The following is a 13103-nucleotide window of genomic DNA, read 5'->3' as shown; positions in this document are numbered from 1 at the left end:
TATATATATAGTGGGTACGGAAAGTATTCAGACCCCTTAAATTTTTCACGATGCAACAAGTTTTTCACATCTGGATTTGGGGATCCTCTGCCATTCTTCCTTGCAGATCCTCTCCAGTTCTGTCAGGTTGGATGTAAACGTTGGTGGACAGCCATTTTTAGGTCTCTCCAGAGTTGCTCAATTTGGTTTAAGTCAGGGCTCTGGCTGGGCCATTCAAGAACAGTCACAGAGTTGTTGTGAAGCCACTCCTTCGTTATTTTAGCTGTGTGCTTAGGGTCATTGTCTTGTTGGAAGGTAAACCTTTGGCCCAGTCTGAGGTCCTGAGCACTCTGGAGAAGGTTTTCGTCCAGGATATCCCTGTACTTGGCCGCATTCATCTTTCCCTTGATTGCAACCAGTCGTCCTGTCCCTGCAGCTGAAAAACACCCCCACAGCATGATGCTGCCACCACCATGCTTCATTGTTGGGACTGTATTGGACAGGTGATGAGCAGTGCCTGGTTTTCTCCACACATACCGCTTAGAATTAAGGCCAAAAAGTTCTATCTTGGCCTCATCCGACCAGATAATCTTATTTCTCACCATCTTGGAGTCCTTCAGGTGTTTTTTCATGTGTCTTGCACTGAGGAGAGGCTTCCGTCGGGCCACTCTGCCATAAAGCCCCGACTGGTGGAGGGCTGCAGTGATGGTTGACTTTCTACAACTTTCTCCCATCTCCCGACTGCATCTCTGGCGCTCAGCCACAGTGATCTTTGGGTTCTTCTTTACCTCTGTCACCAAGGCTCTTCTCCCCTGATAGCTCAGTTTGGCCGGACGGCCAGCTCTAGGAAGGGTTCTGGTCATCCCAAACGTCTTCCATTTAAGGCATGGAGGCCACTGTGCTCTTGGGAACCTTAAGTGCAGTAGAATTTTTTTTTGTAACCTTGGCCAGATCTGTGCCTTGCCACAATTCTGTCTCTGAGCTCTTCAGGCAGTTCTTTTGACCTCATGATTCTCATTTGCTCTGACATGCACTGTGAGCTGTAAGGTCTTATATAGACAGGTGTGTGGCTTTCCTAATCAAGTCCAATCAGTATAATCAAACACAGCTGGACTCAAATGAAGGTGTAGAACCATCTCAAGGATGATCAGAAGAAATGGACAGCACCTGAGTTAAATATATGAGTGTCACAGCAAAGGGTCTAAATACTTAGGACCATGTGATATTTCAGTTTTTCTTTTTTAATAAATCTGCAAAAATGTCAACAATTCTGTGTTTTTCTGTCAATATGGGGTGCTGTGTGTACATTAATGAGGGAAAAAAATTTAACTTAAATGATTTTAGCAAATGGCTAAAGTGAAAAATTTAAGGGGGTCTGAATACTTTCCGTACCCACTGTATATATATATATATACACACACACACACACACACACACACACACACACTTGCATTTGTGGTTTACGGGGACTCTCCATAGGCGTAATGGTTTTTATACAGTACAAACTGTATTTTCTATCGCCCTACACTTAAACCTACCCCTTACAGAAAACTACTGCCAATTTTTTAATTTCATAAAACACCGTTTTGCATGTTTTTTTAAGCCTTTTATTTTACGGGGACACAGGAAGTGACAAACACAATTGAGTGAGGTTTACACGCAGGCCAGTTGTTGGCCAGTTGATTAAAGTAATTTAAATCTAATTTTGTTCAATAATTATTACTTAAGGATGTATACATACATACATAGATACATAAACACACATACATATATATATATATATATATATATATATATATATATATATATATATATATATATATGTATGTTTAGATATTTTACTGGAAAAACGATACAGTATACTTCAGAAATTAATTTTTATATATATTATTCTAAAAAAAGTTTTGAAGTGGCAAATGTCTTTTTTTTTACACTTAAAATATTAATGAAGATGAATATATCCTCTAGGATGCGAAACGGTTGGAATCAGGAATCCAGTTTCAGAATGAAGCAGAGATCGCTGGTTACCTTCTGGAGTGTGAGAATTTACTGAGGCAGCAAGTGCTGGATATTCAGCTTTTACTGGATGGGAAATTCTACTTGGCTGATCAGCTCGTTCAGAGGTCAGACAGTCTTTGACTGAACTTCATTATTAAAGAGATAAAATCACTGAGGCATTCATAGAAATAGTTCACCTTCACTGTTTCTGAACGCTAAAGTCTCCTTGATTTCTTTGGTCCTCAGGGTCTCTAACCTCCGTGACGATCTGCTGGCTTTGAGAACAGAGTGTTCAACCGTCTACAGCAAAGGACGCACGCTGACCTCAGAACAGACCAAGATGATGATCTCTGGCATCACGCAGAGTTTGAACTCAAACTTTTCCCCAAACTTCAGTGCCGGACTGTCTCCTGCGCTCACTCACGGAGGCTTGGTCACATCAGACGGCAGCCCTGCGATGAGCCCAGCCATGACGCCCAGCATGCAGCCTGCCTCGGTCCAGACTTACCTCAGCGGCAGAGGAGGAGGAACCATGGAGCCCAGGGTCCTACAGCAGCTCAAACAAATGCAGATCCGCAAGCCCATGCTCAAATCCTCATTCCTGGATCCCAACTTGACCGAGGATGAGGTTAATGTGAAGTTTGTGCAGGATCTGCTCAACTGGGTTGAGGAAATGCAGGTATGTTTAAGACTTCAGATTCTTTTAATCTTTTAATCTTCTAGTGCACTTCTTAATTAGTATATTTGCTCATTTGTCGTCTGTATTTATGAACAAACAATCTCGTTTTCTACATGATTTGAATTATTAAAAATGCCAAGTGCGATGGTTTGAGCGATGATGCAGGTTTATTTATCTATTTTTCAGTTTTGGTTATCTGATGCTTTTTTCCCCGGAACTTTTTGTCTCTGTAAGGTTCAGCTTGATCAAGCAGAATGGGGATCTGATCTGCCAAGTGTTGAATCAAATTTAGGGATTCATAAAGATTTTCACAAAGCCATTGAAGAATTCCAGATGAGCATTAAAGAAGCCAAAATGAGTGAGGTAATACACATCATTGCATATTTTTAAATAAATACAAAATATCACTATAAACCCAGAATATGTTTAGAGTGCTAAATACAGTTAACTTTATTTTAACAGCTAAATTTAAGTTGTTATTTGCTGAAAATCTGTGAACAATCAAAACTCAAAATTGGGTTTGGGTAATCTGTTCCTTTAAATGACATGTATTCCAACAAATGATTGTCTTAAAAATATAAGCACAAACGTGTCTGACTGACCCGTGTCCCTCCCACAGATTCAGATGACCCAGCCACTGAAGCAGAGTTACTCTGAGAAGCTGAATAAGTTAGAAAGCCAGTACAGGAGGCTGCTGGTAAAGGAGCTTTGTAAAGATCTGCTTTTAAACCTCACATTCAGTACGAACTGTGCGTGAACTCAGTTTGGTGTTCTCTGGTGTTTTCAGAAATGCTCCAGTGAGAGGCAGAAACACTTGGACAGCCTGTATGATTTTGTGTCCCGCGCCACTCAGGAGCTGATCTGGCTCAATGAGAAGGAGGAAGAGGAAGTGGCTTTCGACTGGAGTGAGCGAAACAGTAACATTTCAAGGAAGAGGGATTATCATACAGTAAGTCCTTTCAACCACATCAAACCAATGTTGTGCTCAGTCTAAAAGAGCTAGTGATTTATTAATGTTTGTCTTATATTGTTTTTTTTTCTTATTTGGAACATTGCAGATAACCCAATGATTTTAATATGTGGTGATTATTTATTTAAGGCATTATTTTAAACATTTTTATTATTTCTTATGCATCTATTGTTGTTTATTTGAATTTTGAATTTTGAAAGCACTTTGAATTACCTTTGTGTATTTATTCAATGAACTTGCCTTGCCTTGCCATTATGTACATGGCCAAAACTGTGAGAAATATTGAGATGTATTTTTTTTTTATCACTCAGCTCTAGTTGGCCATTAGCTGTGATAAATAAAAAGCGTTTTGCTTTAAGGCTTCATTCTAGCAATATGAATATCCACCCATACGGTAATTATAGAGAATCCACAAGAGCCACAAGAAATTAACTTAAACTGTGCCTGCGGTTAACACATCCTCTTCTGTTGGAGCAGTAATGGCACCGTCAACATCCGTCATGATCAAGATTTTGTGTTCATCGCATTGCCTTCACTTGCCTTTGCATGTTGAGGTTCAGGTTTTTGAAAGAAAGCTAGATATCTGTGCCGGGAGCGTCCTCATATGCCCACGTCTTTCCACAGGATCTCATGAGAGAACTGGATGACAAGGAGGAGGTGATCAAGTCAGTACAGGAGAAGGCAGAGAGCCTCCTACTGGAGAACCATCCTGCCAGATTGACCATTGAGGTACAGCCTGGCATAACAGCACTACACTTGACTCTAAACTTGAAAACACCATCATTTTCATGAATAAAACAAAAGGTCATGAAACTAGAATTTAAGAAATAGTGCAGACAAACATTCTATCATTGTTTTTATACATTCACTTTGGTCCAACCTTTTTTTTTCTTAAGTAAAACACAAATGCAGAAGTTTAGCGGAATGTTCAAGCTGTTCATTTCCTCATTTCCACACAATGAAAATGTATCATAAAGGTATTAGGAAAGTAGGTAGGGTTGGGCAAACATCTTTTTTTTTTACCAATAATCTTCCCTAATTCTCATCCATTTAAGCTTGTCATCATCATATTAAACTACACAGCAAGTCAAGTCACCTTTATTTATATATAGCACTTTTAACAATACAAATAGTTTCAAAGCAACTGTACAGCATTAATTCGGAAAACAGTTAAAGGCAGTTCATCATTGAATTCAGTGATGTCATCATCCAGATCAGTTCAGTTTAAATAGTATCTGTGCAATCAAGTCGACGATATCGCTGGAAATGAAGTGTCCCCAACTAAGCAAGCCAGAGGCGACAGCGGCAAGGAACCAAAACTCCATCGGTGACAGAATGGAGAAAAAGCCTTGGGAGAAACCAGGCTCAGTCGGGGGGTCAGTTCTCCTCTGGCCAGACGAAACCAGCAGTTCAATTCCAGGCTGCAGCAAAGTCAGATTGTGCAGAGGACTCAACTGGTTCCTGTGGTCACTAACTTCTAATTTTTTGTTCCATGGAAGAAAGGAAGATAAAATAGTAAAATAAAATAAAAGTTAGCTGTTTAATCTAACTGTATGTTTCCATCTGTGCACTACGCAGGCATACAGAGCAGCCATGCAGACTCAGTGGAGCTGGATACTGCAGCTCTGTCACTGTGTGGAGCAACATCTGAAAGAGAACGCTGTCTACTTTGACGTGAGTTACGCAGCTGTTTTTAGCAGAACTGATTCTTATGACTCATGTCAGACTTACAGGTATGCTGTTACTCTCCTTACAGTTTTTCAGCGACGCCAAAGAGTCATTGGATTACCTTAGGAGCCTCCAAGATGCCATCCACAGAAAGTACAGCTGCGACCGAAACAGCAGTTTACATCGGCTGGAGGATCTCATTCAAGAGTCCATGGTTAGTTTGCTACAAGGGGTGTGACGAGACACTTATCCCATGAGACGAGACGAGACACGAGACTGGGTTCACGAGAACGAGACGAGACGAGATTTTTAGACTTTTTTTAAGAAATCCTCAATGATGAAATATATAGGGAAAAATTGTTTTTTATTCAACTGAAAAACATAAAATGCAAAAAAGTAGGTGCATTTTGAAATCAACTTGTACTTTATGAAATTAAACATCTATTTGAATAAATTTTATGCAGTAATAAACAACATGTAAACACTGCAAAATGTTTTGCCACAAACTCAACTGACAGGCAAGTAATTGCACAAAAATTATAAATAGTATAAATAAAAATAAATAATAAACAACATAAATATCCCTTTAAAGTGGAAGTGAAGCAGTCAGTCAAGTTATCAGTTTAGTAAACTGATTTCCACTTTAATAAAAAAATATATAATAAACACGATTAATGTATCAATTTAAAAGAATAAAGCAGTGGTTGCCAAACTGGGGGGCTGAGGGATAGTTAGGGCCCTGTTTCCGTTTTATTTTTTTCCTAATTCCGTTTTTTCCATTTAAATTTTTCTCGACTCCTTTTTAATAGTTAAATTACATTTTATTAATTAAAAAGCATGTCTAATTAATTAAAATCATTAAACTTATACATTTCCACATCAATTTATTAAAAGTTTAACAAAAATTACATGTTTAGGGCCCTATGAAATGTTTTATTGTTTTAGCATTTGTCTTAATTATTTGAATGCATAAAACATTTTTTTCTTAAAGTAGCCTTATGATTTTTTTTTCCTCAGAAATTCTGTGTTGTGTATTTACATTTTTCTGGTTATCAAATGAAGGCATAAAATATTAATTTAATTGATCATTTCTTTTAATTATTGAAAATTAAGCAAACAAGATTTTTTGGCAAACAAAGGGGATTTACTATTAAAATGAAAACATGGAAGAAATGTTTTGTGATTATTCCTTAAAAAATAATGTTTGTTTCATTTTAGTAGTACTATGTACATTCTACTGAAAAATAGTCATAGGCACAATGTCTTCAAATCAAACCGGACTTTTATTTTGTCGGGTTGCCGTGAATACCTTTACAGTTCTGTGTATGTGATATGACGCTGGTTTTACTCAAAATCAAATGCTAAAATGCTCATGAAGTGACTCAGAGCAGTTCTGGAGATGTTGTTCATGTGTTTACGTCCTCATTTAGTGAGACGGCAGACACGCGCTTCAGTGTGTGTGTAGTAAATGAAACCACGCATCTGCGGCATTCATTAACAGAGACAGGCAGAACATGCAGGATTCATATTTTTTTGCGGCTTAATATGTACAGATACTAGTCCATATCGTGATTTGATTTAAGTGTAATGACCTACTTTTGAATAATTCATTCAAAATTTGACAAATTCCATGACATTCAACTGTGAATTCTGTTTTTATGACTGGATAAAGACTACACTGCGTAATTTTCCTGCTTATCATGTGGCCACTTGCCTGATGTAACATAAAATATCTTACATACCACCACTTGTGAACGAGCCAGTGTAATGCAAATATATCTGAAAGGTCTTTGTGAGGATATCGTCACGTTCTCGCGAGACCAGTCAGATTTCGTGCCACGAGATCTCGTCATACCCCTATTTGCTACCACACCATAAATTCATGCAATCATTCGGGTTTGGAGCGTAAGGGACTTAAAGGTTCCTTTAAGGTTAATTTTTGAGTTCACTCAAAAATTAAATTTCTGTCATTAATTACTCACCCTCATGTCGTTCCAAACACGTAATACCTTCGTTCATCTTCGGAACACAAATTAAGATATTTTTTATGGAATCTGAGAGCTCTCTGACCCTCCCATAGACAGCAAGGATATTACCACGATCAATGTCCAGAAACGTAGCAAGGACATCAGTAAAATAGTCCATGTGACATCAGGGGTTTGACTGTAATTTTACGAAGCTACAAGAATACTTTTTCTGCGCAAAGAAAACAAAACATAATTTATTCAGCAATTCTTCTCCCCGAGTTTTGGAGAGTACCCCAGCATGCGCACGCTTTCCACTGAACGTAAACAGTGCTGATTACGTTCAGGGGTACTCTCCAAAATGGCAGAAGACTGTAACTTAATTTGTGTTTCGAAGATGAACGAAGGTCTTACAGGTTTGGAACGACACGAGGGTGAGTAATTAATGACAGAATTAAAATTTTTTGGTGAACTATCCCTTTAAAGACTAAAAGAATGAAGTAATCAAAATACGAACAAGTTCTATTTCTTAAGATTCTCATGCATTAATGTTTTAAGGTGTAGATGTATATGCATGCCTGAGGCTGGACTGGTGTTTCTTCACAGGATGAGAAAGAACAGCTCCTGAAATACAGCAGCACAGTGGGTGGGTTAGTGGGACGGGCAAAGTCCGTTGTTCAGCTTAAGGCCCGCAACCCAGAGAACCCCATCAGGACCTCCTTACCCGTCAAATCCATCTGTGACTACCGCCAGATAGAGGTCCGTTCAGCACACTGGAACAGCTGCCTGCGTATTTACAGCAGTGTTTGCCATAATGCATTCTGTGACCCCTCTCTCCTCAGATCACCATTAGCAAAGAAGATGAGTGCGTTCTAGTGAGCAATTCTCACAGGGCAAAGTGGAAAGTGATCAGTCTATCTGGAAATGAGGCCATGGTACCTTCAGTCTGCTTTAGTGTACCTCCACCCAACAAGGAGGCCACTGAAATGGCAAGCAGGTGAAGACAAAAAAAATAGGGCTAGGGTTTGCTTCTATGCATTGGTTGTTGGTTGGATGTTGAGATGTCTTGCAAAAATGGAGGCAGATGAAGAGCAAGATGAGCCTGCAGGGTTTAAATTGTATAGTAACATGCTTGATTTTCCTTCTCTCACTCCACCAGGATCGAGCAGCTGTATCAGAATGCTCTGGCTCTGTGGCATCACTCTCACATTAACATGAAGAGTGTTGTGTCCTGGCACTATCTGATGACTGACATCCGCACCATCCGCAAAAGCACTGTTGCCTCGGTACAAATCTTGTTTTTGCATTCCCTGAGACAAAAGTTGTTTTAAAACCTAGCGAGTTCATACAGTAGTATAATGTTAATTTCCCTCCCTAGATCAAGACGCTATTGCCAGGTGATCACGAGCAGGTGCTGAGCAGCCTGCAGTCCCACTTTGAGGACTTCCTGATGGACAGTGATGAATCGGAGGTTTTCACTGTGGCTGATTGTGCCCAGCTGGAAAAGGAGGTTCTGGCTTGTAAGGAGTACTACGAGGAACTCCTCAAATCTGCAGAGAGAGGCAAGTTACTGTACACATGAAGTTATGTAATCAAATTACTTTTTTGAGTAACTAGTAAAGTAAGGCATTATATATTTTTAAGTCTACTTTTTCAAATAAGTAACACAAGTTACCTTGTTTTCCCATTTATTCACTTACGCCTCTCCTGTCTCCTGTTGAGAGAAATCGGGAGTGAAGTGCAGAGGCACTTTCCCTTTTGGTGTGAATGGGCCTTTACAGTTGCCAAAAATACTTTTGTGTGTTTTGTTATTGAAAAACAAATGTAAGCCCAGCCCAGGTAACAAAAAGTAATGCAAAAAGTTATCATAATGCATTACAGTCTATAAAAAGTTACCAAGTAATGCAATTAGTTACATTTTCTTGGATCAACACAATATAGTAATGCATTACTTAGTAACCAGACATACAGCACACATGCTCAAGAAACACGTGTTCTCCTAAGCCTGTTAAGTAGAAAGTTAATATTATAAGGATTGATGTTTTATCCATTCACAGATCTCCTCATCAACATTAGAGAAGCAAGTGTTTGTGGATATGCATTTAAATTTAATCTAGAAGTTTGACAATTGATCATTTGTAATGCACCTAATTCTATTTTTTAATTACTATGTACACTTTAAATATATATTTGTTTTTGTTCCTCAAACAAATGTTGGTCTCGTTGTGAGATTTCATGAGTTCACTATCTGCCGCCTGTAATCTAATAATAGAGTCCTGAAATATTGTCGGCCAGATTAATTGTCAAAAACCCTCATTACAAATATATGCACGTTAAGGCTTATTTGTGTTGCCACTAGCTACATTTTCATTATGTTGTCACCAAGAAACTGGCAAACAAATGCACAGACTGCAGATTATTGTTTGGACATGGAGTCTCATTGATGTACTCATCTTGAATGCATTGCCCTCTGGTGGTCAACAGAAGAACATGAGGAGTCCGTGTACAATCTCTTCATATCTGAGGTGCGTAACTTCCGCATGCGGGTGGAGGGTCACGAGGAACAGCTGATCCGGAAAATCCGCACTCCGCTAGACAGAGATGACCTGCAGGAGTGTGTGCTGCGCATCACCGAACAGGAGGTTTGATCTTAATTTATGTCCCCCCCCCAAAAAAAAATCAGTCCAAGTGCACACATCCAGTAGGCAAAAAGCTCAGTGTGGGTGCTCCACCACACAAAAATTTGAACCCAAAAAAATCTAAGTAGGCACACCCCAGCTCAAGAGATGTGTTCTCATGAGCTCATGTTCTCACCACAGGTGACGTTTCGAGCTTAGACGCTCTTTATCAGACTGATGAACATAAATACATATTTTTCCATCTCTGGAGCTGTGGTGTGCCTACTTAGATTTTTTTTGGTTTGAATAAAAATAAGAATAAATGAAAGAATGAATGAATAAATAAAATATATAATACAATATAATAAATTAATATAATATAATACAGTTTAGTAGAGGTCGAGCTATGTATCGGTTTTGCCATTTAATCGGCACCGATAGTTGATTGCTGGAACTATCGGTTATTGTCAAAAATCCATGCCGATAGTTTTCGATTAATGAAAGCTGTGTAAGTATTGTTCCTTGTTAGAGTGTGTTAATTTCAACATTTACTATTATTATTATTATTTTTACTACTACTACTAGTATGGTTCAGTACTGGTTTTGTTAATAAAGCACTATTTTAGTTTTTGTTCAGTATCAATTTTAACACAATCGGTTATTTAATCAGTATCGGCCAGTGTGGTCCAACCTAGCTATCGGTATCGGCAAAATCCACTATCAGTCGTCCTCTACAGTTTAGTACAAAAAACTATTTTTGGTACCAAGTTGGATCACCACTTCATTTTTAATGTAAAATCTGGATCCCGAAGCAAAATGAGTTACGCCTGGCCTCTCTTCTCATACTCATCCAGAAGAAGAAGGTAGAGCTGGATAGGTTGAAGGATGACCTGGAGACCCTGAGAGAGAAGTGTGAAGTTTTCCTCAGGCAAGCAGCTGCCTCTCCATCCGTCCCTACGCTTTCCTCTGAGCTCAACATCCTCACTCAGAACACGAACCAGGTCTACTCCATGTGCTGCATCTACCTGGAGAAGTAAGTCTTTACTTTGTCCTCAAATGATGTGTGTTTGAAAGTGTTAAGAAGAGTTTATTGAATAATTAGCTGGAGACGTGACCTAGTGTTTAGTAAGTGTTCTGAGGCGCTCATGCAAGTATTGTGAGTTTGTGGCACTTCCTAGTCATTCCAACATTATCCAAACTTCAGATTGCTATTACCAGGCTAATGTAAATGTATCTTTAAATTTAAACTTTGTCTTCATTTCTTGTTATGGTCAGCACTAAAATATTTCATCAACTAGAAATCGCTGCTATATGATTTCTTGTTTGATGTGATCATCTTTTTCACACAGGCTAAAGACAGTGAGTTTGGTGGTGAAACACAGTCAGAGCGCCGAAGCTCTGGTAAAGCTTTATGAAGCTAAGTTGTGCGAGGAGGATACAATCAATGCTAATATCAAATCTATCGATGGTGTCATGAGCACTCTTAAGGTAATAAAATCTCATTGTAACTAACTCGATGATGGCTTAGCCATTAAATATCGTTGACTTAACACTTTTGTTCGTAATTTTTAGCAATGGAGGTCTGAAATCGATGAAAGGCGTGAGGTATTCCATGACTTGGAGGACGAGCTGCAGAAGGCACGAGTGGTCAGTGAGCGAATGTTCAAAACGCACAACGAGAGAGACTTTGATTTGGATTGGCACAAGGAGAAGGCCGACCAGCTCAAAGAACGATGGCAAAACATCCACTCTCAGATTGAAAACAGGTCATTAAGTGGATGCTTTTGCCCCAAGATAATGCTGTGCTGCAACGCTAAGTACATTTCTCATTTATTTACCTTCATAATGTGTGATATATTGATTTTTCATGGTGTTTAGACTCCGGGACCTGGAAGGCATCAGCAAATCACTTAAGTACTACAAAGACACGTACAACAGCCTGGATGAATGGAGCAAAGAAATGGAAACCAAGCAGCTCAAGGCCCAAGAGAATCAACCTGAGGATAGCAAGGCATTGGCTGAGTTCCTTAACCAGCAAAAAGTACGAAAAAATTTAAATTGTACTTATTTTTAAGTACAGAAGTTATTTGCATCAAATCCTAACATTGGATTTATTTCTAGGTTTTGGTCGCAGAAATTGAGCAAAAACAAAGCAAAATTGAGGAATGCCAGAAGTATTCAGAGCAGTATGCAGTTGGAGTGAAAGTAAGACAAAATGATCACTTTGAAATATTCTGTGGTATGTGAACATTGCAATCATGCAGTAACATAGTTTTCCATAGTACCATTAAGTACTTTTGTGGAAGTGTGGCTCATTAGTGATACTTCATCCCCAAAGCAAACAATAAAATAGACACTAAAATAGTAAAATGGCAATTAAGTATATGGTAAAAGAAAGTTATTTAACTTCATTCTTTAAGGACTATGAACTGCAACTGATGACTTATAGAGCCATGGTTGACTCTCAGCATAAGTCTCCAGTAAAGAGAAGGAAGATGCAGAGTTCCTCTGATGTCATCCAGCAAGAGGTACGAGAGGAAACAATCAAGGAAATAGAACCATTCTCATATGGTTCATTTGTTCATAAACTGGCTATTTTCTTACATTGGCATTCTTTTGAGTACGTATGAGTATTTTTTTTGTTTGTTTGCCGCCTCAGTTTATGGATCTTCGTACACGTTACACGGCCCTGGTTACTCTGATGACACAGTATGTGAAGTTCGCAGGTGAAACACTGAAGAGGGCGGAAGAGGATGAGGTAGGACATTTGTTGACTTTTTCCTGTCTTTAATGCTTCATCCAGTAGAGATGATTAGCGTTAGTATAGTGCTATTGCTAGCTTTATTGCATGCTATTTGGCAAGACTATGCTTCCAGACATATTTCATTCACCAATGACACATTAGAACAATGGCATACACCCTAACAATGTACACAAACATATATTGGTGTTTCCTGCAATACAAAATGTTCCTCAGTGCTTGGACATTTATTTTGATACAAAATAGGCTGTATTTTGTATCATTGCTGGTGACCTTGTCTCTTGGGAAAGCATATCCTGGAAACGCTGAAGACTACATGCAAATATGGTGGTGGTTTTTAAACCTTCCGTTGGTAAGTGGGCAAAGACTGCCTCTTCTCTTCCAGGTGGTTGACTGGAAGATGACTGTGTCTTTAATTTCAGAGGAGGAAGTCGTTGGAAAATGCAGAGTACTTGAGCTGGACTGA

At 38.9% G+C, this 13103-nt stretch overlaps 1 protein-coding gene across 1 annotated transcript in view; it reads left to right on the top strand.

Annotated features, from left to right (window-relative positions):
- Positions 1-13103, top strand: part of LOC107565058 (dystonin-like) — a 119118-nt gene that overhangs the window by 16284 nt on the left and 89731 nt on the right. The window contains exons 7-26 of the mRNA XM_016250241.1: positions 1948-2102; positions 2224-2656; positions 2891-3019; positions 3276-3353; positions 3444-3605; positions 4251-4355; positions 5205-5300; positions 5383-5508; positions 7865-8017; positions 8101-8255; positions 8418-8544; positions 8637-8820; positions 9743-9900; positions 10731-10909; positions 11226-11364; positions 11449-11642; positions 11755-11917; positions 11998-12081; positions 12297-12404; positions 12536-12634. Coding sequence (XP_016105727.1) covers positions 1948-2102; positions 2224-2656; positions 2891-3019; positions 3276-3353; positions 3444-3605; positions 4251-4355; positions 5205-5300; positions 5383-5508; positions 7865-8017; positions 8101-8255; positions 8418-8544; positions 8637-8820; positions 9743-9900; positions 10731-10909; positions 11226-11364; positions 11449-11642; positions 11755-11917; positions 11998-12081; positions 12297-12404; positions 12536-12634 — 3027 coding nt within the window. The remainder of the gene's footprint in view (positions 1-1947; positions 2103-2223; positions 2657-2890; positions 3020-3275; positions 3354-3443; positions 3606-4250; positions 4356-5204; positions 5301-5382; positions 5509-7864; positions 8018-8100; positions 8256-8417; positions 8545-8636; positions 8821-9742; positions 9901-10730; positions 10910-11225; positions 11365-11448; positions 11643-11754; positions 11918-11997; positions 12082-12296; positions 12405-12535; positions 12635-13103) is intronic.

Source organism: Sinocyclocheilus grahami, unplaced genomic scaffold, assembly GCF_001515645.1.
Source record: "Sinocyclocheilus grahami isolate Dianchi unplaced genomic scaffold, SAMN03320097.WGS_v1.1 scaffold978.1, whole genome shotgun sequence".
NCBI lineage: Eukaryota > Metazoa > Chordata > Actinopteri > Cypriniformes > Cyprinidae > Sinocyclocheilus > Sinocyclocheilus grahami.
The sequence above is the reverse complement of the archived record's forward strand: the minus strand, read 5'-3'. Positions and strand labels throughout refer to the sequence as shown.